Below are 26,728 nucleotides of genomic sequence, written 5' to 3'. Positions count from 1 at the left end.
TACTATGAAAAGAGGAATAAAACACAAATGGCTGACATCAGCATCAGACAAAATTTAGACCAAAATAATCCTGCATAGGAGACCACAAATAGGTTGAACTCAATGGACCAATTGTCTTTTTTTCAACCTTAGATACTATGTTACTTGTCTGCCCCTTTTTTCACCACCACGGTACTCACTCCTTGACCCCACCATCCATTTGTGGGCTCATGCATTGCTCACTTACTCCCCTTTTTCATCCCAGTACACATGATCATACTTTCCTCATAATCTCCTTATCTACTTTCCTCTTTACCAGTATAGCCCTCCTGCCTCGTCTTCTACCCTGCTCCATTATAATCGTCATCAACTCCTGTATACTGTCATCATTCTCCTACCTGCCATCTTATCATTAATCCCATTCTTAATTTGTAGCCCCTCCAACATAACCTCTGGCCCTGATTCACCATCCACCTGCTCCTGCACAGGTACTAAGAGGGGAACAGGTCCTGCATCTATACTTCTGTGCCACCACCAATCTCAGTATAAGTTCCTGCTTGATCAGAGAAGAACTGATCTCTGGACGGCTCCCCTGTCTGCACATCTCAGTGCTGAGACTGTGGCATCAGGTAGATGCTGGGGAGAGATACAGTGGAGAAGTTGTCCAAAGCAACTACTCGCCTTCTAACTCGTTAAACGGACTGTGGTAGAGTAATGATATTTCTGCAGCAGGATACATTTTTTTTCCACAGGAAAACATCGGGGTGTAGAGTGGATCTTGATCCAGAGGCACCAACACAACTAAAGCTTTAGGCTGTCTCAGGATGCATTGGGGCCTCCTCTATAAACCCCACCTCCGGGCACTGGAGCCCAGTTTCGAGTTGGTTCCTGCGGCAGCTGTTACCTAACATGAGGGCTGCACTGGGCAGCCCTGAAAAAGCTTCTAAGAAGATTTCTTCTCTGGGCTGTCAGCGCTGTATGTCAGGGTGACACTTAAGCGCTGCAGCTCCATCACCTCCCAAGCGGCGTCGCATACTCCCGAGGTTCAGTTCCCGGGTACTTGCGGCGGAGACGCTCCGGCTTAGGCACGCGGTCGCAGACGCTCTCCTGGTTTGCGTGGCTGCTACGGGGAGGAGGTAAGCGGGTTCCCCAGGCGGGACCCGCCATTAAATCGTGTTCTGTCCGCGACCTAGGGAGACGGGTCGCGACGCTGGCGTGGACGTTGTCTCCGAGCAGGTATCTCACTAGACCACTGGGGAGTCGGAGTACAGGTCGGGTGTACTAACACCCCATTTAATAAGACTCTCAGTACCCGGGGTGGAAGTCCAGCACAGGGGAGGTGGTGCTTGACCTGTAGCCCCTCCCCCGGCGCAGGGTGCAATCTGAGCAGATTTTCCCACCCTGGTGCTGCCTTATACTATCCCTCACTCCCTGACAGAGACGCTGGGTGCCATCTTCTGAGCATAGCTGCAGCTGGTCTCCCGGACTGCAGGGCAAGGTCTCCTTTGTAAAGCCGCCTGTATACAGCGCTGTGACTTTACAAACACTTGAGTATTCTACATGTTTTTATACAGACAGCGTTAGTTAAGAAAAAATGTACCTATTATAGAATATATTGTGCGAGTATTCTAATATATACCTCCGGTCTAGGACCGCGCTATGTTTTATTTTATATATGTATATATTCTAGTCCAGTGCAGCCTTATTGTTTAATCATTTCTGCATTGCCTGTGAGTGTGTGTGCTTGTATCTGCTGTGTGGTTTCACTTTGTGTTTCCCAGATATAACTGTCACTATATTCTGTACTCTAAGAGGCTAGGTGCGTCTGGGTCCGCTAATATAGTGCATCACAGTATTTATCCAATACGCATATTCTACGGTGTACTCTTGTCACATAATACCGGATTTATTCGCAGGTATTGTACTTTGTCTGGCTTTATCGTACTAAGTTGCTCTGTTGTTGCATTTTTATATACTGTCTAACAGAAAGGGCAGTAAATCAGTGGAAGCTCCTGCATCATGCAGAGCATGCTCCAGGGATTTACCAGAATGGGAAGTTTTTTATGATGGTCTATGTACTATGGGGGTAATTCAGAGTTGATCGCAGCAGCAAATTTGTTAGCAGTTGGGCAAAACCATGGCCCTCATTCCGAGTTGTTCGCTCGCTAGCTGCTTTTAGCAGCATTGCACACGCTAGGCCGCCGCCCTCTGGGAGTGTATCTTAGCTTAGCAGAATTGCGAACGAAAGATTCGCAAAATTGCGAATAGAAATTTCTTAGCAGTTTCTGAGTAGCTCGACACTTACTCTGCCACTGCGATCAGTTCAGTCAGTTTCGTTCCTGGTTTGACGTCACAAACACACCCAGCGTTCGGCCAGGCACTCCCCCATTTCTCCAGCAACTCCCGCGTTTTTCCCAGAAACGGCTGCGTTTTTTCACACACACCCATAAAATGGCCAGTTTCCGCCCAGAAACACCCACTTCCTGTCAATCACACTCCGAACACCAGAACGAAGAGAAATCCTCGTAATGCCGTGAGTAAAATACCTAACTTTTGAGTAAAATAACTAAGCGCATGCGCTCTGCGAACATTGCGCATGCGCAGTAAGCGACTAATCGCAATATAGCGAAATTCGGCAACGAGCGAACAACTCGGAATGAGGGCCCATGTGCACTGCAGGTGGGGCAGATATAGCATTTGCAGATAGTTAGATTTGGGAGGGTTATTTTGTTTCTCTGCAGGGTAAATACTGGCAGCTTTATTCTTACACTGCAATTTAGATTTCAGTTTGAACACACTCCACCTAAATCTCTCTCTGCATATGTTACATCTGCCCCACCTGCAGTGCACGTGGTTTTGCCCACCTGCTAACAAATTTGCTGCTGCGGTCAACTCGGAATTAGGCCCCCATGTGCCACCTCCTAGTTAGTCCGCAGCTTCTGGGTCTACTCAGGAGCCATCCTGGGCTGCGTTCACTAACCTACTAGGTACTCTGGTAGAACGCCTTATGCCCCCTATGGGACCACCTGTGCCACTACAGCCACATATTGTCCCTATGGTTAATCCGCCTTGGGTGGAAAATTTATCTAACCAGCTGCAGCAATTAAATTAGTCCTTGGTTAGAAATCCACCCCAGGTCACTCCCGTGCCTCTGGGTCATCTAAGCGGGCTACTTCCTCCTCACAGTCCACATACCTCTCTGATGTTTTATCTGAAGAGGAGGGGAAGCATACGGTCCTGTCAGACACTGAATCTGGTGTTACTGATGAGGATTCTCCCTCGCAGATTGAGGTCCCTGCCTTAGTGGTTGCTCTTGAACAAATCCTACAAATCACTGATGATGAGGATTCCACTACTGTGGCAAAGAAAACTGATATGTTTAAACAGCAGAAGGTGGTTTAAACTCTGTTACCCCATTATGACCATTTAGTGGACATCAGACTGGAACCATGGTCTACTCCAGGGAAGAAATTCCCTCTGCCTAAATGGGCTTTGGCTCGCTATCCTCTCCCTTCAAAGTTATGTAGCAAGTGGGAAAATTCACGGCCAGTGGATTCTCGCATCACCCGCCTTGTGGTGTCATCCACTCTGCCTGTCACCACTGTCCCTTCACTGAAGGAACCAACAGATAAGCGTGTGGAGGGATGCCTGAAATTTATTTACTCCCTTACAGGTGCTGTACATAGACCTACTATTGCTGCCTCCTGGGCTGCAAAAGGTATTGAAGCATGGGTTCAGGCATTAGAGGAAGAGCTGTCCGAGAATATTTCTGACAATGCCAGACAATACCTGTCTCACATTACCACCGCCGCCTATTACATTCAGGAGCCATCTCCTGAGGTGTGTGTGTTGGTGGCCAATGCTTCGACTGTATCTGTCCTGGCTCACCGTATTCTGTGGTTGAGGTCATGGAAAGTGGACCTAGACTCCAAAAAGACCTTGGAGGTACTCCCCTTTATTGGGGACATCTTTTTTTTTTGGAGGGGGGGGGGGGGGGGGGGGAGACCTGAATAAAATTGGGTCTGAGTTAGCAGCTGCTAAGACTACCTTTCTCCCAAATACTAATCCTTCTGCACAGAAGGCAAAAGGTACCACTTTTCTTTCCTTTCGGCCTCAAAGGAAAGCAAAAGGTCAGGCATACCCGAGACAGTCTCGTGCTCACAAAACTACAAAGCCCAAGGCCATACAATCCTGGGCAGTCCGTCAGCCTGCTTCTAAACAAGACAAGCCTGCTGCATGATGGGGCAGGCCTATCCCTGGGGATCCCAGGGTGGGAGGCCGAATTCTACAGTTCATCCAGGTCTGGTTAAAGACCACTTCAGACGCATCAGTGCTGTAATTTATCTCTCATGGGTACGCTGTATCTTTCAAGAGACCGTCCCCCTCGTCAGTTTTGCACCACAGTTCTACCTTCGGATCCGTTAAAGGCACAAGCTTTGCAAACAATTGTCAGTTCTCTCCGGAGTACAGGAGTGGTTGTGCTGGTGCCTCAGTCCCTGAGAGGCAGAGGTTATTACTCGACCCTGTTTCTAGTCCCGAAACCAGATGGGTCATTCCGGCCTATACTCAACCTCAAGTCCCTGAACAATTTTGTGACCGTGTCCAGGTTTCGTATGGAAACACTGCGCTCAATTGTACTGGCTATGGAACCCGGAGACTATATGGTATCCCTGGATATATAAGATGCATACCTCCATATACCTATTGCCATATATCACCAGCAGTTTCTGCGGTTTGCTATTGGCAACCTACATTATCAATTCCAGGCTCTATCATTTGAACTGGTCAAGGCTCCTCGGATCTTCACCAAGGTCATGGCCGTTATGACGGCCCATCTCCGTCACCAGGGGATCAGAATGCTGCCGTACCTGGACGGCCTGCTGATGCTGGCAAATTCCCACAATGTCCTCCTCAGTCATCTGCAACTGACGGTAACCTTCCTGCAAGCCCACGGGTGGCTTATCAATTGGAAAAAGTCCTCGCTGGTCCCAACTCAGAGCATGGTTCACCTGGGGCCACTTCTGGACGCACAGTCAACTTCTGCTTCTGTCTCCAGAAAAGGTCCTGAAGCTTCAGGACAGGATGAGATGCTTCCTTTGTCGCACCAGAGTGTTGATACACTCGGCGATGCAAGTACTTGGCCTGATGGTGTCGGCATTCGACATGGTAGAGTACGCTCAATTTCATTCCCGCCCACCACAGAGGTTAATCCTTTCCAAATGGGACGGCCAACCTCATCGGATCTGATCACTTTAACTCCGGAGGTTCGTCTGTCGCTGGCTACAGGACCCGTGATTAAACAGGTGCCGTCCCTTTTGGATCCCCAACTGGATCCTGCTGATAACGCTTGGCAATGATGGAAGTGTCAAAAATCCATTGTTGGGCAGAATGCCGTCTGCCAGCCATATCGGCAGTGTTCATTCCGTCGGTCCTAAACTGGGAAGCGGACTTTCTCACCTAAACTGGGAAGCGGACTTCCTCAGTCGTCAGGACGTGCATGCCGGAGAGTGGAGTCTTCATCCAGAAGTCTTTCAACTCCTAATGGACAGATGGGGCCTACCGGACGTAGACCTCATGGCATCTCGACACAATCACAAGGTACCGGTCTTCAGATCAAGGGCCAGGGATCATCAAGCAGCGTTCATGGATGCACTGGCGGTTCCATGGAATTTTCGGCTGCCCTACATGTTCCCTCCAATGTCACTCCTGTCCAGGGTGATAAGGAACTTCAAACAAGAAGGAGGAATACTACTTCTGGACGCTCCAGCGTAACCTCGAAGGCATTGGTTCTCAGACCTGCAGGGTCTTTCGACAGAGAGACCCCTACTACTTCCTCAGCGCCCGGACCTTTCTTGTACAGGGCCCTTGTCTTTACCCAGACCTGGCCAGACTGGCTTTGACGGTGTGGCTATTGAAGCATCACTCCTGAGGACCAGAGGATTTTCTGAGGCGGTTATCCAGACTATGTTGAAAGCCCGCAAACCGGCATCTACCTGGATTTATTACAGGGTTTGGAATTCTTACTTCACCTGGTGTGCTGATAAGAATTATGATGCATATCGATTCGGAACGGCTTTTCTGCAATGAGGCCTTGACCTAGGGCTTCGTATGGCCACCCTCAAGGTTCATATATCTGCCTTGTCTGTATGGTTTCAGAAAAAAATTGCGTCTATACCTGATGTTCACACTTTCACTCAGGGTGTTTTACGGATTCCGCCTCCCTATGTCCCTCCAGTGGCTCCATGGGATATGTCTGTTGTCTTGAATGCCCTGCAAGAGTCTCCATTTGAACCTGTTGAGACAGTGGACCTTAAATGGCTTACGGCCAAGGTCCTGTTCTTGCTGGCTATTGCCTCTGCAGTGTCAGATCTAGGCGCTTTGTCTTGTCGTCCACCATTTCTGATATTTCACCGTGAACGGGCAGTTCTTTGAGTTCGGCTGGGTTAGTTACCTAAGGTGGTGTCCTCTTTTCACCTTAACCAAGAGATTGTGGTTCTGTTCAGATTTGTCCTCCAAAGAGCGGTCTTGGGCTGTGGTAAGTGCTCTCTGTGTGTATATGTGGAAAGTACTGCCTCTATCAGGAGGTCAGATACCCTTGATAATGTCAATTATCTTAAAACACAAAGCTATATCACTAGACTCGCTATTACCGTGGAGCCGTTATGGCCGCTAGACTAATTACACACACTACGTACTAAGTACGCTATTTGCGTACTGAGTACCGTATTGATACGCTCTTAGCGTATCAGACGCCGTGCCGTGGGTACAACGTACACGCGGCGCGGACGCACACAGAGTGATATACTGTAAACCTTATTAATGAAACAATGTAAGGATATGCTTATACTTTAAACCTTAGCAGCCAAGTACTGCAACGATGTAATACCTTAAAACCTTAAGTAGCGCTGGCGGTATGAAGTACCCGCAGTGCGTACACCTTAACAATGCTTATACACCTTATACCGATTAATACGCTATAAAGCCCTTTGCAGGAAAGTGAAAACACAACACCGGTTTGTGGTAAACCACTGGGCTCTAACACCGCAGTGGAGTATTCAGAGAAAAGGGGTAAACAGATACAAGTTATACACTACAGACTAACCAGGAAATCTAAACAGAATAACTAGAGAATAATGGCTACAGAGAATATACATACGTGGGGAATCGTTCGCAAACGCGTCCTGGACCAGTCCTCCGCTATCAGGTAGAAAGCGTTCAGAGTCTTCTCACCGGCCAGGCAACAGTGGTCTTTTTATACACAACATGCATACACAATACAATGGTCACTGTAATCTCATTGTTCATTGGACACAGGGATATGTCTCTACATTACAACAAAGGTCATAGGTGGATTTGAATAGGTTGGCGATGTCCTTCCCCAACTGCTCTGGTGGGAGGTATCCTCTGGATTCCCGACGCATGTGTAATTTACAGCAAATACAGTTAATGTTCATATTCTACTTTTGTACATAACTATACGCAGGAGCAAGCGATCTTTTCCTAACTAACACCGGAATGTTACCCTTAAAATACCCTACAGCTGGATACTAGACATCACCTTCCAACCTTTATCTGACCCTTCCTATCATGCAAAGACGAATCCCTCTGTCCAGGAATTGTTTAAACTAATATTACTCGCTGTCATGGTCTAGGGGAACTACATCTACAAAATGCACTATTTGGGTTAAATATGCTATGTTCTAATGACACGCTACACGCTCACAAACTCCGCCGTAAATACACATATCATGCGCACGATCGCCGGAGCGACTCTTACGCAACTTGCGGATATGTGCACGCACGGGGGACTGGGTGCACGAGCAGCGGGCATGTGCATGGGGTTAGTACAAGGCATATGTATAACAATATTTTTCGACTTTGACAGTCCGCCCTTTGGCAGTCAACAATAACTGCCACTATCTAAACAGAAAAATATATACTACAATCTTTACAGATGGTTAGATTAAAAGAAAAACAATACAATACCTAAAAATGATTGGGTAGTAGGAGGAGAAGAGTAGGTGGTATATGTATGACCTAGTGGGATAGTAAAAGCATGTATGTATGAACTTCATGTCTGAGGGGCATGTATCATCGTGCCGTACATGTTCTAGATAAGCTTCGAGGTATTGCGAAGTATACATTAAATCCTTCTTATCCCGTATTAAGGGTCTGTAAGTGGGCCAACAAACACTACCGAGCTCTTTTCGGCTTTTTGTTCCAACAAATGGGGTGCACATTTAGTTGATGATACATGCAGGGGGAAAAAACATGTGAATGCTAATATGTGAATATATATATCACCTGTCGACTATGTGTGTCACTACCTGAAGGTTGTAGAGATGAAGATAAGAAACCTATCACAAATACATTCACATAATGTGTGCAAACCTCTTTGGGTGTTGGTTGAAGTCTTGTCCGGATGGCTGTATCCTTGCTGTGGGTGGTAATCAAAGTCTTTCAAGTGTCCATAAAAAGTCTTTAAAGTGTCTATCAAAGTCTGTAGAAATGTCCATCAAAGTCTGTAGAAATGTCCATCAAAAGTCTGTAGTCTTCTTCCGAATGGATGTATTTTTGCTTTGGAGAAACGGGTGAAAGAAACGGGCCGTGGAATCACGTCTTATCACAACATTGTCTCAATTGATGGGTCATAAATTAAACCAGTTTGTGTAACAATGCCCTCGCTCCTTAAACTCATCACTTTGGTACTGCGCTTGCACCGCATTAAAATCCGAACACACCTAAATATCAAACCAATCATTATGACAACTCCCAGGATACAAAGGAGAAACTTTCCTACATTCACGATAACATTTTGAGCCCATTCTCCTAAACCAGAGAACCAATTGCGTGGGTTCAACCATGAAACCCAGCCGGTCAGTTCATTACTCACAGCAGTCAGGGTAAGGTTGTGTCTCCTTCGGAACTCCCACTTCAATTGCAAGATATCGTCCATCTTTTGATCTATGACCTCGGTTGGGTCATCAGTGCTGTTTGTAATATACGTGCAGCACTTCACACGATTCTGAGTTGCTAGGGTGACACAGTACCCGCCTGTCACCGCTGTGATGTAATTGAGAACCATCCTGTGCTGGATCAGTTCCGTTTTGTAAGCTTGCAATTCCCTCCCAGTATACCTGAAGGTGTCATCATACATCTCGGTGATATTGTCTATCAGGTTCGCTAGCGCATGAATATACCTAAAATTTATAATTCCTCTGGCGGTATGGGTGATATCTAACGCGAGTAGGAATTGAATCCCGGTGGATTCGTGGATCAAATCAGAGGCTGCGTGCTCTGTCCTATCTATAAGGTGTCTCTTAACGATGTGTTCGTAGTGAGTGTAAGGAGCTTGAGCATTGCGGTGAACGTCTTTCATCTTATTATGGGTAATGGTCATTACTTCTGGCAACACTCTTCCAATGTAACACGATCCCTCTGAGTTTGGGGCAAGCCACTTATACGCCTTCCTCCCGCATATGAAATATGCATCATCGGGGAGAACATATGGGACAGAATATGACATTACCATATTGCAAACCTTCCAGGTGAAAAATCCTATCCCTAACTCTCTCATTTGTTCAGTACACGTATCGGGCTGTATGATATGCGCACAGTACCCTGGAGATACTTCTCCAACCCGCATGGTCCTACTTCCTAGAGTGTACCTATACCGAAAATATCTCCCACCGTCGGCTATTTGGCGTATAAGTTCTAGGTCTACGGGCATTCTATCGGCTCTGTGTGAAAATGCCATGGTTTGGTTATTCCATGTCACTTCCCAATTTCCCGGCTTTCGGGGTTTGGAAATGTTGAAACATATTAAGGACCTATCCACATGATATTGGTGGAGCTTCAAACTAGGAGGCCTAGAAATATTAAATTTCTTGTCCACCGGTCTCCCACCCCTTAATTCAAGTACCTCATCTAGTGTTAAAGGGTACGGTACTAATCCTGACTTGCTCTGACCTTGAGGTACTTGTGAGCACACCCAGCATTCTGTTTGGTTTAAAACCTTACCCACTAATGAGTGATAGTCACTCAATGGATGACGGTCCATGTTGATATTAAGGCTGGACTGACATCTCTGGATGCACCCGTCCTCAACTATGTTTTCACAATTTCTACAGATACAATTTTCTTCAGCCAATGACCCTTCACAATGTCTCCTAGTGTCATGACTACCAGATCGTTTTCTGATACTCGCCTTTGCTCGGTGAATGTGTTGCACTTGGAATTCTACTAATCCGTCCTTGTCATCAGAACCCATTCCAGATCCTTTCTCGACCTCTCTGGTACTCTCGCCGAAATAGACTGCTCTGGTCAACAACAGGGTCAACAGGAAAACCCGGAACGCAGTCTCTTGGGGTAAGTCCATCTTGCAGGAGGAGAAAAAAAAGAGTGGTAATGGGGGGTAAAGAAAATAATAGAAAGGAAAGAAAACTGGTGCGACAACCGCCTCTGGTCTTGTAGTTCTCTGTGCTAAGATGCCGTGACAACAGTCCTGCCTCTCAACCTTCCCGGAACAGGCACTCCAGTGATACGGTTTCCTCTACACTCTGCTCTTTGTCACAGGCTTTCTCTGGGTCAGCGACCTTCTTACAGTGGGACGAGTGGACCCAAGTCTCTCTTTCGGCAGCCTTCAATGCTGTCGTGCTGGTTAGTAAGACTTGGTACGGTCCTTCCCACCAGTCAATAAGGCAACCTGAGCGTAGAAAATTTTGAATCATTACATAATCCCCAGGTTCAATGTCATGACAATTACTGTCTGGCAGGTCAGGAATCACCAGCTTTAGATTGCTGTTTTGATTCCTCTGCTGCTTGCTCAACTTAACCAAATACTTTACAGTCACTTCATTATTGCATTTCAAATCATCCTGGGAGTCAATCATTACATGGGGTTGTCGACCAAAAAGAATCTCAAAGGGTGATAGGTTAAGGGGGGACCTGGGAGTGGTTCTGATGCTGTACAATACAAGTGGCAAAGCTTCTGGCCACAACAATCCAGTTTCAGCCATCACTTTGCTCAGCTTGTTCTTAATAGTGCTGTTTACTCTTTCCACTTTCGCACTCGCCTGTGGGCGGTACGGAGTATGCAGCTTACTATTAATTCCCATTAATTTGCACATTACCTGAAAGACTTCACCTGTAAAATGGGTACCCCTATCACTTTCAATTATCCTAGGGATACCATATATGCACACAAATTCCTGCACAATTTTCTTTGCAGTAAACACAGCAGTATTTGTGGCAGCGGGGAACGCTTCTACCCAATTTGAAAACACATCAATACAAACCAACACATACTTTAAATTTCTACAGGGTGGCAATTGTATGAAATGAATTTGTATTACCTGAAAAGGGCCATCTGTTGGCGGGATATGGGATGGTTCTGTTGGTATTGACTTTCCAATATTCTTCCTCAAGCAGGTAAGGCATGTCATTGCTCTCTTACCCGCATGAGAAGAGAATCCTGGCGCGCACCAGTAGGCTCTTACCAACTTGCACATACCCTCTTTGCCCAGATGAGTCAGACCATGTGCCGCCTCAGCTAAACTTGGAAGGTAAGCTCTGGGACTCCTGGCCATACCCTTTTGACCTCCAGACTGCCTTTACCTGTGGGGAACACAAATTTTGCATTTCACTAAACTTTTGTGTGTTGACGGTATTGAATACCATCAGTTGTGTGATGTCTGTCTGTATGGGGGTGCTGGCTGCTGATTTAGCAGCTTCGTCTGCCCGGCTGTTACCAAGTGACACTGGGTCTTGGCTGTACGTGTGGGCTTTACACTTGATAACAGCCACTCTGTCAGGTTCCTGTATCGCTGCTAGAAGTCTTTTGATGTGGGTCGCATGCGCCACGGGTGTGCCAGCTGCCGTCATGAAATTTCTGAGGCGCCATAGGGCCCCGAAATCATGCACTACTCCAAAGGCATACCTAGAATCCGTGTAGATATTGGCTGACTTACCCTTAGCCAATTCACACGCTCTGGTTAGGGCGACCAACTCAGCAACTTGTGCTGAGTGAGGTGGGCCCAGGGGTTCCGCTTCTATGGTACCTTTGTCATCTACGACTGCGTATCCAGTACACAAGTCTCCAGAGTCCGTCTGTCTGTGGCAACTACCGTCAGTGTAAAAAGTAAAATCTACGCCTTCCAGTGGGTTGTCACTAATGTCGGGCCTTGCAGTGAAAGTTTGGTTCAAATGTTCCATACAATCATGTGTGTCAGTGTCTGTACTAAATCCTCCTTCACCATCACTCTCATCCCCCACCCTTTGTGCCTGTCCAGGCACACCTGGGAGACACGTTTCAGGATTTAGTGCGCTGCATCTCCTTATGGTGATGTTTACAGGGGCCATTAGTGCTAATTCCCACCTTGTAAACCATGCTGATGAGACGTGTCTGGTTTGGGCAGAATTCAGTAAGGCTGACACTGCATGAGGTGTATGGATGGTCAGGTTGTGTCCTAACACTACATCTTCGCTTTTACTCACTAGCAATGCTATCGCTACAACACTTCGCAAGCATGTGGGGAGAGACCGTGCTACGGTGTCCAATTGTGCACTGTAGTAAGCTACCGGCCTGCTGGCATCACCATGTGTCTGGGTTAAAACACCTGCCGCACACCCAGCACTCTCCGTACCGTATAACTCAAAGGGTGTCCCATAATCTGGCATACCTAATGCAGGTGCCTGTGATAGGCACTGTTTGAGTCTCTCAAATGCCAGTTCGGACTCATCTGTGTGCGAAATCCGATCTGGTTTGTTTGACGAGACCATCTCTTGTAAAGGTAAAGCTAGTATGGAGAACCCTGGGATCCAGTTTCGGCAATACCCACACATTCCTAGGAAAGTGCGGATCTGTTGCTGGGTTTGTGGCAGAGTCATGTTGCGAATCGCCTGTATTCTATCAGCGGTGAGGTGTCTCAGTCCTTGTGTTAAGCAATGTCCCAAATATTTCACCTTGGTCTGGCATAACTGCAACTTATCCTTTGAAACCTTGTGTCCCGTATCAGAAAGGTGAAACAGAAGCTGTTTCGTGTCTCTCAAGGACGATTCGAGTGAATCAGAACACAGCAGTAAGTCATCTACATACTGTATTAATACTGATCCGCTCTCAGGTTGAAAGGATTGTAAACAGTCATGCAAAGCCTGTGAGAAAATACTTGGGCTGTCAATGAAACCTTGTGGTAAACGAGTCCAGGTGTATTGTACTCCTCTGTATGTAAATGCAAACAAGTATTGGCTGTCAGGGTGCAGAGGGACCGAGAAGAAGGCGGAGCAGAGGTCAATAACAGTGAAAAATTTCGCAGTAGGAGGGATTTGCATAAGGATGACAGCTGGATTTGGCACTACGGGGAATTGGCTCTCAACTATTTTGTTTATCCCCCTTAGATCCTGCACTAGTCTGTAACCCCTCCCCCCACTCTTTTTCACAGGGAAGATGGGACTATTGGCAGTGCTGGACGTCCTAACTAGGATGCCCTGTTGCAGCAAGCGCTCTATGACTGGGTACACTCCTAACTCCACCTCTGGCTTCAGAGGATACTGTGGGATTTTCTCTGACGTCCTAGTGGATGCTGGGAACTCCGTAAGGACCATGGGGAATAGACGGGCTCCGCAGGAGACTGGGCACTCTTAGAAAGAATTAGGACTACTGGTGTGCACTGGCTCCTCCCTCTATGCCCCTCCTCCAGACCTCAGTTAGAATCTGTGCCCGGCTCGAGCTGGTTGCACACTAGGGGCTCTCCTGAGCTCCTAGAAAAGAAAGTATTTATTAGGTTTTTTATTTTCAGTGAGATCTGCTGGCAACAGACTCACTGCTACGAGGGACTTAGGGAAGAGAAGCGAACCTACCTGCTTGCAGCTAGCTTGGGCTTCTAGGCTACTGGACACCATTAGCTCCAGAGGGATCGAACACAGGCCCAGCCTCGGTCGTCCGGTCCCGAAGCCGCGCCGCAGTCCCCCTTGCAGAGCCAGAAGCAAGAAGAACATCCTGGAAATCGGCGGCTGAAGACTCCGGTCTTCATTAAGGTAGCGCACCGCACTGCAGCTGTGCGCCATTGCTCCCCATGCACACCACATACTCCGGTCACTGATGGGTGCAGGGCGCCCTAGGCTGCAATTAGATTACCTTAAAATGGCAAAAAAACACATAATATAGTCTGATTAAACTATATATGTGTAAAAATCCCCTGCCATAATATTAATATAAAGAGCGGGAGAAGCCCGCCGAAAAAGGGGCGGGGCTATCTCCCTCAGCACACTGGCGCCATTTTCTCTTCACAGCTCCGCTGGAAGGACGCTCCCCAGGCTCTCCCCTGCAGTTTCCAGGCTCAATAGGGTAAAAAAGAGAGGGGGGGCACTAAATTTAGGCGCAAAACTGTGTATTATAGCTGCTATAGGGAAAATCACTTTGTGTAGTGTAAATCCCTGTTTATATAGCGCTGTGGTGTGTGCTGGCATACTCTCTCTCTGTCTCCCCAAAGGACTTTGTGGGGTCCTGTCCTCAGTCAGAGCATTCCCTGTGTGTGTGTGCGGTGTGTCGGTACGTCTGTGTCGACATGTTTGATGAGGAGGCTTATGTAGAGGCGGAGCAGGTGCCGATAAATGTGATGTCACCCCCTGCGGGGTCGACACCAGAGTGGATGGATATGTGGAAGGTATTAACCGACAGTGTCAACTCCTTACATAAAAGGCTGGATGACGTAACAGCCGTGGGACAGCCGGCTTCTCAGCCAGTGCCTGCCCAGGCGTCTCAAAGGCCATCAGGGGCTCAAAAACGCCCGCTGCCTCAGATGGCAGACACAGATGTCGACACGGAGTCTGACTCCAGTGTCGACGAGGATGAGACATATACACAATCCACAAGGGGCATCCGTTGCATGATTCCGGCAATAAAAAATGTGTTGCACATTTCTGACATTAACCCGAGTACCACTAAAAAGGCTATTCTGTTTGGGGAGAAAAAGCAACCACTGGTTTTTCCCCCATCAGATGAGTTAAGTGAAGTGTGTGAAGAAGCGTGGGCTTCCCCCGATAAGAAACTAGTGATTTCTAAAAAGTTACTGATGGCGTACCCTTTCCCGCCAGAGGACAGGTCACGCTGGGAGACATCCCCGAGGGTGGATAAAGCGCTCACACGCTTGTCAAAAAAGGTGGCACTGCCGTCTCAGGATACGGCCGCCTTAAAGGAGCCTGCGGATAGAAAGCAGGAGGCTATCCTGAAGTCTGTATATACACACTCAGGTACTATACTGAGACCTGCTATTGCTTCAGCATGGATGTGTAGTGCTGCAGCAGCATGGTCTGATTCCCTGTCTGATAACATTGATTCCCTTGACAGGGACACTATATTGCTAACCATAGAGCATATTAAAGACGTAGTCTTATCTATGAGAGATGCACAGAGGGATATTTGCCGGCTGGCATCTAGAATAAATGCAATGTCCATCTCTGCCAGGAGAGTATTATGGACTCGGCAGTGGACAGGTGATGCGGATTCTAAAAGGCACATGGAGGTTTTGCCTTACAAGGGTGAGGAATTGTTTGGGGATGGTCTCTCGGACCTCGTTTCCACAGCGACAGCTGGGAAGTCGACATTTTTACCTCCGGTTCCCTCACAGCCTAAGAAAGCACCGTATTATCAGGTACAGTCCTTTTGGCCCCAGAAAGGCAAGCGGGTTAGAGGCGCGTCCTTTCTGCCCAGAGGCAGGGGTAGAGGGAAAAAGCTGCACCATACAGCCAGTTCCCAGGCTCCACTGGTGGAGCCAGGTGCGGTGGGGGCCCGTCTCCGGAACTTCAGCGACCGGTGGGTTCGCTCACAGGTGGATTCCTGGGTTCTACTAGTGGTATCTCAGGGATACAAGCTGGAATTCGAGACGTCTCCCCCTCGCCGTTACCTCAAATCAGCCTTGCCAGCCACTCCCCCGGAGAGGGAGGTAGTGTTGGCAGCAATTCACAAGCTGTACCTCCAGCAGGTGATAATAAAAGTTCCCCTCCTTCAACAGGGACGGGGTTACTATTCCACAATGTTTGTGGTACCGAAACCAGACGGTTCGGTGAGACCCATTCTAAATTTGAAATCCTTGAACACTTATATAAGGAGATTCAAGTTCAAAATGGAAAAGCTCAGGGCGGTTATTGCAAGCCTGGAGGAAGGGGATTACATGGTATCACTGGACATCAAGGATGCTTACCTGCATGTCCCCATTTACCCACCTCACCAGGTGTACCTCCATTTTGTGGTACAAGACTGCCATTACCAATTCCAGACGTTGCCGTTTGGTCTGTCCACGGCACCGAGGGTATTTACCAAAGTAATGGCCGAAATGATGATACTCCTTCGAAAGAAGGGAGTTATAATTATCCCGTACTTGGACGATCTCCTTATAAAGGCGAGGTCCAGGGAGCAGTTGTTGGTCGGAGTAGCACTATCTCAGGAAGTGCTACAACAGTACGGCTGGATTCTGAATATTCCAAAGTCGCAGCTGGTTCCTACGACGCGTCTGCTGTTCCTGGGTATGATTCTGGACACAGAACAGAAGAAGGTGTTTCTCCCGGAGGAGAAGGCCAAGGAGTTGTCATCTCTGGTCAGAGACCTCCTGAAACCAAAACAGGTGTCGGTGCATCACTGCACGCGAGTCCTGGGAAAGATGGTAGCTTCTTACAAGGCAATCCCATTCGGCAGATTCCATGCAAGGATCTTTCAGTGGGATCTGTTAGACAAGTGGTCCGGATCGCATCTTCAGATGCATCGGCTGATAACCCTGTCCCCGAGGGCCAGGGTGTCTCTGCTGTGGTGGCTGCAGAGTGCTCATCTTCTAGAGGGCCGCAGATTCGGCATACAGGACTGGGTCCTGGTGACCACGGATGCAAGCCTCCGAGGTTGGGGGGCAGCCACTCGGGGAAGAAACTTCCAAGGACAATGGTCGAGTCAGGGGGCTTCCCTACACATAAATATTCTGGAACTAAGGGCCATTTACAATGCCCTAAGTCAGGCAAGACCCCTGCTTCAAAACCAGCCGGTGCTGATTCAGTCAGACAACATCACGGCGGTCGCCCATGTAAACCGACAGGGCGGCACAAGAAGCAGGATGGCGATGGCAGAAGCCACAAGGATTCTCTGATGGGCGGAAAATCACGTGATAGCACTGTCAGCAGTGTTTATTCCGGGAGTCGACAACTGGGAAGCAGACTTCCTCAGCAGGCACGACCTCCACCCGGGAGAGTGGGGACTTCATCCAGAAGTCTTCCAACTGATTGTAAACCGTTGGGAAAGGCCACAGGTGGACATGATGGCGTCCCGCCTAAACAAAAAGCTAAAAAGATATTGCGCCAGGTCAAGGGACCCTCAGGCAATAGCTGTGGACGCTCTAGTGACACCGTGGGTGTACCAGTCGGTTTATGTGTTCCCTCCTCTTCCTCTCATACCAAAGGTGCTGAGGATAATAAGAAAGAGAGGAGTAAGAACTATACTCATCGTTCCGGATTGGCCAAGACGGACTTGGTACCCGGAACTGCAAGAAATGATCTCAGAGGACCCTTGGCCTCTGCCTCTCAGACAGGACCTGCTACAGCAGGGGCCCTGTCTGTTCCAAGACTTACCGCGGCTGCGTTTGACGGCATGGCGGTTGAACGCCGGATCCTGATGGAAAAGGGCATTCCGGTTGAAGTCATTCCTACGCTGATAACAGCTAGGAAAGATGTGACAGCAAAGCATTATCACCGCATATGGCGAAAATATGTTGCTTGGTGTGAGGCTATGAAGGCCCCCACAGAAGAATTTCAGCTGGGTCGTTTTCTGCACTTCCTACAGTTAGGAGTGACTATGGGCCTAAAATTGGGTTCCATTAAAGTCCAGATTTCGGCCCTGTCTATTTTCTTTCAAAAAGAACTGGCTTCACTGCCTGAAGTTCAGACGTTTGTTAAGGGAGTGCTGCACATTCAGCCCCCTTTTGTGCCCCCGGTGGCACCTTGGGATCTCAACGTTGTGTTGGATTTCCTAAAATCACATTGGTTTGAGCCACTTCAGACCGTGGAATTAAAATATCTCACGTGGAAAGTGGTCATGCTTTTGGCCTTGGCTTCGGCTAGGCGGGTGTCAGAATTGGCAGCTTTGTCCTGTAAAAGCCCCTATCTGATCTTTCATATGGACAGAGCAGAATTGAGGACGCGTCCCCAATTCCTCCCTAAGGTGGTATCAGCGTTTCATTTGAACCAACCTATTGTGGTGCCTGCGGCTACTGGGGACTTGGAGGCCTCCAAGTTGCTGGATAGTCCGGGCCCTGAAAATCTATATTTCCAGGACGGCTAGAGTCAGAAAGACTGACTCGCTGTTTATCCTGCATGCACCCAACAAGCTGGGTGCTCCTGCTTCTAAGCAGACTATTGCTCGCTGGATCTGCTCCACGATTCAACTTGCACATTCTGCGGCTGGACTGCCGCATCCTACATCTGTGAAGGCCCATTCCACGAGGAAGGTGGGCTCTTCTTGGGCGGCTGCCCGAGGGGTCTCGGCTTTACAACTTTGCCGAGCTGCTACCTGGTCGGGATCAAACACGTTTGCAAAATTCTACAAGTTTGATACCCTGGCTGAGGAGGACCTTGAGTTTGCTCATTCGGTGCTGCAGAGTCATCCGCACTCTCCCGCCCGTTTGGGAGCTTTGGTATAATCCCCATGGTCCTTACGGAGTTCCCAGCATCCACTAGGACGTCAGAGAAAATAAGAATTTATTCACCGGTAATTCTATTTCTCGTAGTCCGTAGTGGATGCTGGGCGCCCATCCCAAGTGCGGATTGTCTGCAATACTTGTATATAGTTATTGCCTAACTAAAGGGTTTTTGTTCTGAGCCATCTGTTCAGTGAGGCTCAGTTGTTATTCATACTGTTAACTGGGTATAGTTATCACGAGTTGTACGGTGTGATTGGTGTGGCTGGTATGAGTCTTACCCGGGATTCCAAATCCTTTCCTTGTTGTGTCAGCTCTTCCGGGCACAGTTTCCCTAACTGAGGTCTGGAGGAGGGGCATAGAGGGAGGAGCCAGTGCACACCAGTAGTCCTAATTCTTTCTTAGAGTGCCCAGTCTCCTGCGGAGCCCGTCTATTCCCCATGGTCCTTACGGAGTTCCCAGCATCCACTACGGACTACGAGAAATAGAATTACCGGTGAGTAAATTCTTATTTTTGGAGCTATCCTACCATCTTTTACTTGAACTACTACAGGAGCTACATTTGCCATCAATCCAGTGTCTTGTCCATCTTTGGTCCAGAGGGACTCCGGTATCTGGGTGATCATTTCCTCTACCTTGGATGGACACCTGTCTATAACAGCAGTTTGTGACATTAACCTTTGTGGGGAGTCTAACATATCCTGCACTTTCTGAACGTGATTCTCGGGTATATCTAAGAAAACACCTTTAGGAGTACAATATATGACACACCCCATCTTACACAGTAAATCTCTCCCAAGTAGATTAGTCGGAGCCGATGCAGCTAGCAAAAAGGAGTGCTTGGTCTGCAAAGGCCCTATCGTAAGCTCTGCTGGTTTACTTAAAGGGTAGTGTTGTACTACTCCTGTTACTCCCATTGCTGGAATTGTTTTACTCGTGGTTTTCATACCTACCGCTGAATTTAACACTGACTTGGCCGCCCCCGTATCTACAAGGAAAGGTAGTGATCTACCAGCTACATCAATTGTGACCTCAGGTTCACTTCCAAGGCTCGCAATTAGTTTCACTGGCTGCAGACTACAGGTGTGGCCCCACCCCTATTGTGTGTGGTGACCCCCCCGCAGCGCGCTGGCAGCTACAATATGTGAGGGGGGTAACTGAGTATTTTCAGAGACCTGCCAGTCTCTCTTTGGTGGGTACCTCTTTGTTTCCCCTGCATGCGGTTCATAACTTCTCCTCTGAGGTCCCTGATCCCAATTCTGTGTGTTATATTGTGGGTCATGTTCTGGTCTAAGGGGTCGATATATCTTATGTGTGCTTTTAGATCTGCAATTCCGTGCAATATGTCCTTCCTTATGGCAGTTATAACATTTTACTACATACGACTTGCCATCAGGGGTCTGGGGTTTCAGCTGATGTGGCCTTGTTGTAACGGCCTGTATACTTACTGTCATCAGCTTATCCCCCTGTGACTCCCTGTGTTTAATGATGTTCCGATCGTGCTCAATAGCGGACTCTCTTAAGGCAGCCACCGAGATACCTCTCCAGTTAGGTTGAGTGGTTTGTACCCTGGTTCTCAACGCTTCCTTTAACCCGTCCATTAATACGGACACAGCTACCTCCCTATGATGTACATTATCCTTAATGTCTTCGATCCCAGTATATCTAGCCATTTCCTGCAGTGCTCTATGGAAATATTCAGATGCAGTTTCACCTTCTTTTTGTCTAATAGAAAAGATTTTATTCCATTTGACAACAGTAGGGAAATATATTCCTAGTTGCAGATTGATCTGTTTCACATTCTCCTGAGTGTATTCATCAGTGAGAGGTACTTCTGCATCTAATTTACAGTCAGCAATGAATTTCACGGGGTCAATATTGGAGGGTAAACATGCCCTTAGCACTGTCCGCCAATCTTTGTTTGTAGGTTCGGTGGCGTTACCGAATTCTTTAATAAACCTCTGGCATCCGACTAGATCTTTCCTGGGATCGGGAAATTCAGACATAATTGTTCTCAATTCTGCCCGGGACCAGGGACAATGCATAGCAATGTTTCTGATGGGAGTGACTCCCTGTGCGTCAGTCTTCCCATTGGGGACTGAGATCACCCTGACAGGATTTAGTTCAATGACATCATTTTGTGTTGACTCTACAATGTGAGGTGCAATTGTTTCTGCATAATGTACAGTACCGTACTTACCTGTAGACACGACCTCACCTGTCCCTCTGCTAGGGGCCTTTGCTACTGTTCTTACTGGTTGGGCCATGCCCACTTGAGTATCTTGTATGGTGGCTGCTAGAGAGAGTGCCGATATCGTGCTGGGCTCATCTTCTTGGTCGCAGTCCTGAGGGAAGTTTAAGATGGGATACAACTTGCACGGGTTAGCATTAGCATTAATACATTTATCTACTTTACTCTTTTATCATATACCAGTATGCCATTATCTGTAGCCACTTTCTCCCCTGTAATGTATGGTGGTGGTGGTGCAGTTGCAATCAGTTTCCTGCTAGGGTTGGAACCAGCTGTTTGAGCTAATCCCCTCTGCGTATCACCCTCCTGTTGCCATAAATGTAAACGGTTTGCATGTCTGATCCTTTCTTTTTGGGATTTTAACAGACATATCCTAATCCTTAAATTCTGCAACACCTCTGGATTAAAACTGCCCACCCTAGGGAATGGTTCCCTATCTCCCTCAGTCATACGTTCCCATTCATTGCATAAAACCTCTGTGTGAGATCCATATTTCTCACACATTATGTACCTCACTGACCCTTTAGGCCGCGTAATTTCAACCTGAACCCTGGTTGATCGTCCCTTACTTGAGCAACTGGCCCCCATATTTGCAGGTATTACTCTCTTGGCTATTCCTGCAAAAACCAAAATACTCAATATAAGGCAATGGTGAAAGTTCAACGAGTGCTCTCACCCACTCTCGCCCACATTGGCCAGTACACCTACACACTGTCCGCAGCGCTGGTCGTACCCAACCTAGGGCCCCGCGTAACCTCTATTTACTGGAAATATCTGGGAGTGACTTACCCTTCCCAGTAAATATCAGTCGTTGGAGATTTCCTGAGTGACCAGCGAAACTCCCTTAAAATAAAAAAAACTGTTACACAAATCACGTCTGCGTGTACAATTAGCGTCTATGATCCCGCGATTGTACGCAAATGGCGTAATGGGTCTCAAGTTGAACTAACTATTGCACACACTAACGCGCGGTACAGTCGCACTGCGTATAAGTAACTGTTACTTATCCGCCGTACGACCAACGGAATCGATTGTTTAGGCTGCGAAACCTCAGCCGGAGCGTATCCTCAAAATGGGCCTATATGGGTATCTCTCCAACCCCCGGGGCTGCGATATCTCTCTGCTGACCTCTCAGGCCGCAGTATTCAGAGCTTCACTGACCTGCTGGTCTGTGGTAAACTTGCTACCTTGCTCCTTTGTACTCTTATCAATGTTAACGTGAGCAAGCCAATCTCACGCCACCAAGTGTCCACTCCACTGGTGTACTCTCCTACGGGATCCCGAATTCCCTTGGGTCCAAAACCTTTATTGTTTGCACACTCACACTCGTTCAATCATATATACCTTTTGGTTTTTCTGTACAGAAAATTAACTTTCATTCAGGAAAACAGAATAACTCCAGAGGTGATGCAGTAAGTAAGGTGTTTAAACTAAATATTGGACACTGATCAATTTGTGCTATTATCGCGTGGCTACCGTATCGCCTAACCTGAAACAATGCTATTGTATGATTTGTATTTAGTGGGCGTACCTGTACGCACGTTGCGTAAAATACGCCACGTGTGTAGGCCTTTACGTTGCGTACTCAGTCTCGAACGTTTTCTGAAACACGTGTACAAAGGCCGTATACGTCCGCAGTAATACAAATACCACACTTCTATAAATGTAAATGATATTTAACTATAATCGCTTACCAAGCACCACACAGTATCTCCTGTATAAACCTTTATAACTAGGCCAGGCTGCGTGTGTGTTTTACACGTACTCCCTTAAATATTACTCTATATTTTTAACTAAATAGCAACAAATTTTTCAGCACGGGTCAAAATGGATCTAATAATCAATGCTAATGGCAACAAGCGAGTAGATATGCAGAATACACAAATAAAATACAGGTGTGTGCGTGTGTTGCGTGCGCAGTTGGCACCAAACAGAAATTTCACAGATTTTAAAAATAGCTTTACGTTCTTACCTTTCGGATCCCACCAGCATCCCTACAAACCATGCGGAGCAGACGCTTATCTAATCAGCACCAGTGTATCCACCTTCCCGCCCTTTGCTGATAAAGTCTGCCTTGTCCTGCTAGGCTGCGGATATGAGGAGGACCGGACGTAGCCCCCAATTGATAATGTCCATTATTATCTTAAAACACAAAGCTATATCACTAGACTCGCTATTACCGTGGAGCCGCTATGGCCGCTAGACTAATTACACACACTACGTACTAAGTACGCTATTTGCGTACTGAGTACCGTATTGATACGCACTTAGCGTATCAGACGCCGTGCCGTGGGTATAACGCACACGCGGCACGTACGCACACGGATTCACGCTACGTACTAAGTACGCTATTTGCGTACTGAGTACCTTATTGATACGCTCTTAGCGTATCAGACGCCATGCCGTGGGTACAACGTACACGCGGCGCGGAAGCACACAGAGTGATATACTGTAAACCTTATTAATGAAACAATATAAGGATATGCTTATACTTTAAACCTTAGCAGCCAAGTACTGCAACAATGTAATACCTTAAAACCTTAAGTAGTGCTGGCGGTATGAAGTACCCGCAGTGCGTACACCTTAACAATGCTTATACACCTTATACCGATTAATACGCTATAAAGCCCTTTGCAGGAAAGTGAAAACACAACACCGGTTTGTGGTAAACCACTGGGCTCTAACACCGCAGTGGATTATTCAGAGAAAAGGGGTAAACAGATACAAGTTATACACTACAGACTAACCAGGAAATCTAAACAGAATAACTAGAGAATAATGGCTACAGAGAATATACATACGTGGGCAATCGTTCGCAAACGCGTCCTGGACCAGTCCTCCGCTATCAGGTAGAAAGCGTTCAGAGTCTTCTCACCGGCCAGGCAACAGTGGTCTTTTTATACACAACATGCATACACAATACAATGGTCACTGTAATCTCATTGTTCATTGGACACAGGGATATGTCTCTACATTACAGCAAAGGTCATAGGTGGATTTGAATAGGTAGGCGATGTCCTTCCCCAACTGCTCTGGTGGGAGGTATCCTCTGGATTCCCGCCGCATGTGTAATTTACAGCAAATACAGTTAATGTTCATATTCTACTTTTGTACATAACTATATGCAGGAGCAAGCGATCTTTTCCTAACTAACACCGGAATGTTACCCTTAAAATACCCTACAGCTGGATACTAGACATCACCTTCCAACCTTTATCTGACCCTTACTATCATGCAAAGACGAATCCCTCTGTCCAGGAACTGTTTAAACTAATATTACTCGCTGTCATGGTCTAGGGGAACTACATCTACATAATGCACTATTTGGGTTAAATATGCTATGTTCTAATGACACACTACACGCTCACAAACTCCGCCGTAAATACACATATCATGCGCACGATCGCCGGAGCGACTCTTACGCAACTTGCGGATATGTGCACGCACGGGGGACTGGGTGCACGAGCAGCGGGCATGTGCATGGGGTTAGTACAAGGCATATGTATAACAATATTTTTCGACTTTGACACCCTTTTTGTCTTGTTTGGTTTCCACAAACGTGGCTGGCCTGCGAATAAGCAAACCTTGGCCAGATGGTTTAGAATGGTGATTGCACAAGCTTATGTGCAGGCTGGTCTCCCAGCTCCTGCTTCTATATTAAAGCCCATTCTACTCGGACTGTTGGACCTTCTTGGGCGGACCGCTGTGGCGCGTCCCTAGAACAATTGTGTAAGGCGGCTGGCCAATTGACCTCCTGGCCAATTGTGCAACGTGGTCCCCAGTGAACATGTTTATTAGGTTCTATGCCTTTGATACTTCCTCCTCCCAGGATGCTTCCTTTGGACGCCGGGTTATCATACCCGCTAAGGCGGGTCCCCTCCATTGAGGAAATGCTTTAGGACATCCCCGATGTTTTCCTGTGGAAACCAATGTATCCTGCTGCAGAAAAGGAGTGTTATGGTAGACTTACCATGGTTAACACTTTCTGCGAGGTACATTGGTTCCACAGTGCGCCCACCTTGACGCACCTAGCTTCTATGGGTTTGTATGGCGTTAGCCGCTGGTACTTTCTCCTGTCGTAAGAATGTGGTTCTATGTGACTAACATCTGCCTTTTCTCTTGCCTGCTCCTGCATTTGACTGGTTAACGAAACTGAGGCGGGGTTTATAGAGGAGGCCCCAATGCACCCTGGGACAGCCTACAGCTTTAGCCTGTTGGTGCCTCTGGATCAAGATCCACTCTACACCCCGATGTTTCCAGTGGAACCAATGTACTCTACCTCGCAGAAAGAGTGTTAACCATGGAAAGTCTACCATAACACTCCTTTTTAGATGCTGATTGGTTGATTTCACAACCTCTCCACTTTATTTCTCTCCATGGCTTGATGCATCTGCCATTTTCGTCTTCAGCGTTGGATACACTCTTATAAACATTGTTACACATTGCAGCACTATTTAGTGCTATATTACAAATGATTTGTTCCTGTAAACAGCATATCCTGTTCTTTGAAAGTATATAAATTATGTATGGGCACCTAATAGATATTGGGGGTTATTCCGGGTTGATCGTTCGCTAGCAGTTTTTAGCAGCCGTGCAAATAAGCCGCCTCTCACTGGGAGTGTATTTTAGCTTAGCAGAAGTGCAAACGAAAGGATCGCAGAGCAGCTACAAAAAAATATTGTGCAGTTTCGGAGTAGCTTCAGACCTACTCAGTGCTTGCGATCACTTCAGACCATTCAGTTCCGGATTTGTCGTCACAAACCCGCCCTGCGTTCACCCAGCCATGCCTGCGTTTTTCCTAGCACGCCTGCGTTTTTCCGAACACTCCCTGAAAATGGTCCGTTGTCACCCAGAAACGCCCACTTCCTGTCAATCCCTCTGCGTCCAGTAGTGCGACTGAAAAGCTTCGCTAGACCCTGTGTAAAACTACATCGTCCCTTGTGAAAGTACGTCGCGCGTGCGCATTGCGCCGCATGCGCAGAAGTGCCGTTTTTTTCCTTAATCGCAGTGTAGCGAACATTTTCAGCTAGCGATCAACTTGGAATGACCCCCATTGTGCACTTAAACCAAGACCTCGTTGGCTGCTAAATTGAAAAGGGAGCGGTGGCTTTAAGGTATCTATCTATCTATCTATCTATCTATCTATCTATCTATCTATCTATCCTCCATAATAGTAACTGTTTTTGTTTTTCTGTTGTATTTAGGCGGAGCTGGTGGTAAGGGAGTATGGGGACCTCCTGGCCAAGTATACGATGTAGAAGAAGTTGATATCAAAGATCCAAATTATGATGAGGCTCAAGTAGGTCCCAGAATCTTAGTTATCGGCACTATATTGGCTGCCAGAGAGAGAGAGAGAGAGAGAAAAGCAGAGCAACTGGTTGTGATTAGATATTGCAGCCGTGTTACTGTGATGCATGAGGGGCAGGAAGGGTGGCTTTTAGAAATGGGGCAGATGTACTAAGCTGACGAGAGAGCGAAAATACCAGCCAATCAGCTCCTAACTGTCATTTTTCAAACACAGCCTGTAACATGGCAGTTAGCGGAGTGGATGGTCCTTTATCTCTCTCCACTTTATCATTTTAGTACATCTCCCGCATGATGTTTATTAAGGTGAAAGCCTTAATACTACACCGCAGTTTTCTAGAACTATGGGCCTAATTCAGACCTGATCGTTAGGGTGCGTTTTTTGCATCCCTGCGATCAGGTAGTCGCCGCCTACAGGGGGAGGGGGAAATCGCTGTGTAGGGGTGCGATCGCATGTGCAGTTTCTGCACAGACCAGGACTTGCTCTTTCAGCGCGATGATCGGGGCCGGAGCCGACGTCGGA

General features: G+C 47.4%; 1 protein-coding gene across 2 annotated transcripts in view; it reads left to right on the top strand.

Moving 5' to 3' along the window:
- PDCD4 (programmed cell death 4) overlaps positions 1-26,728 on the top strand; it is a 129,587-nt gene that overhangs the window by 46,253 nt on the left and 56,606 nt on the right. For both annotated transcript variants that reach the window (XM_063962632.1, XM_063962631.1), the window contains exon 4: positions 26,106-26,200. In XM_063962632.1, coding sequence (XP_063818702.1) covers positions 26,106-26,200 — 95 coding nt within the window. The remainder of the gene's footprint in view (positions 1-26,105; positions 26,201-26,728) is intronic.

The sequence above is a fragment of the Pseudophryne corroboree genome, chromosome 3 (genome assembly GCF_028390025.1).
Source record: "Pseudophryne corroboree isolate aPseCor3 chromosome 3, aPseCor3.hap2, whole genome shotgun sequence".
Lineage (NCBI taxonomy): Eukaryota > Metazoa > Chordata > Amphibia > Anura > Myobatrachidae > Pseudophryne > Pseudophryne corroboree.
The sequence above is the reverse complement of the archived record's forward strand: the minus strand, read 5'-3'. Positions and strand labels throughout refer to the sequence as shown.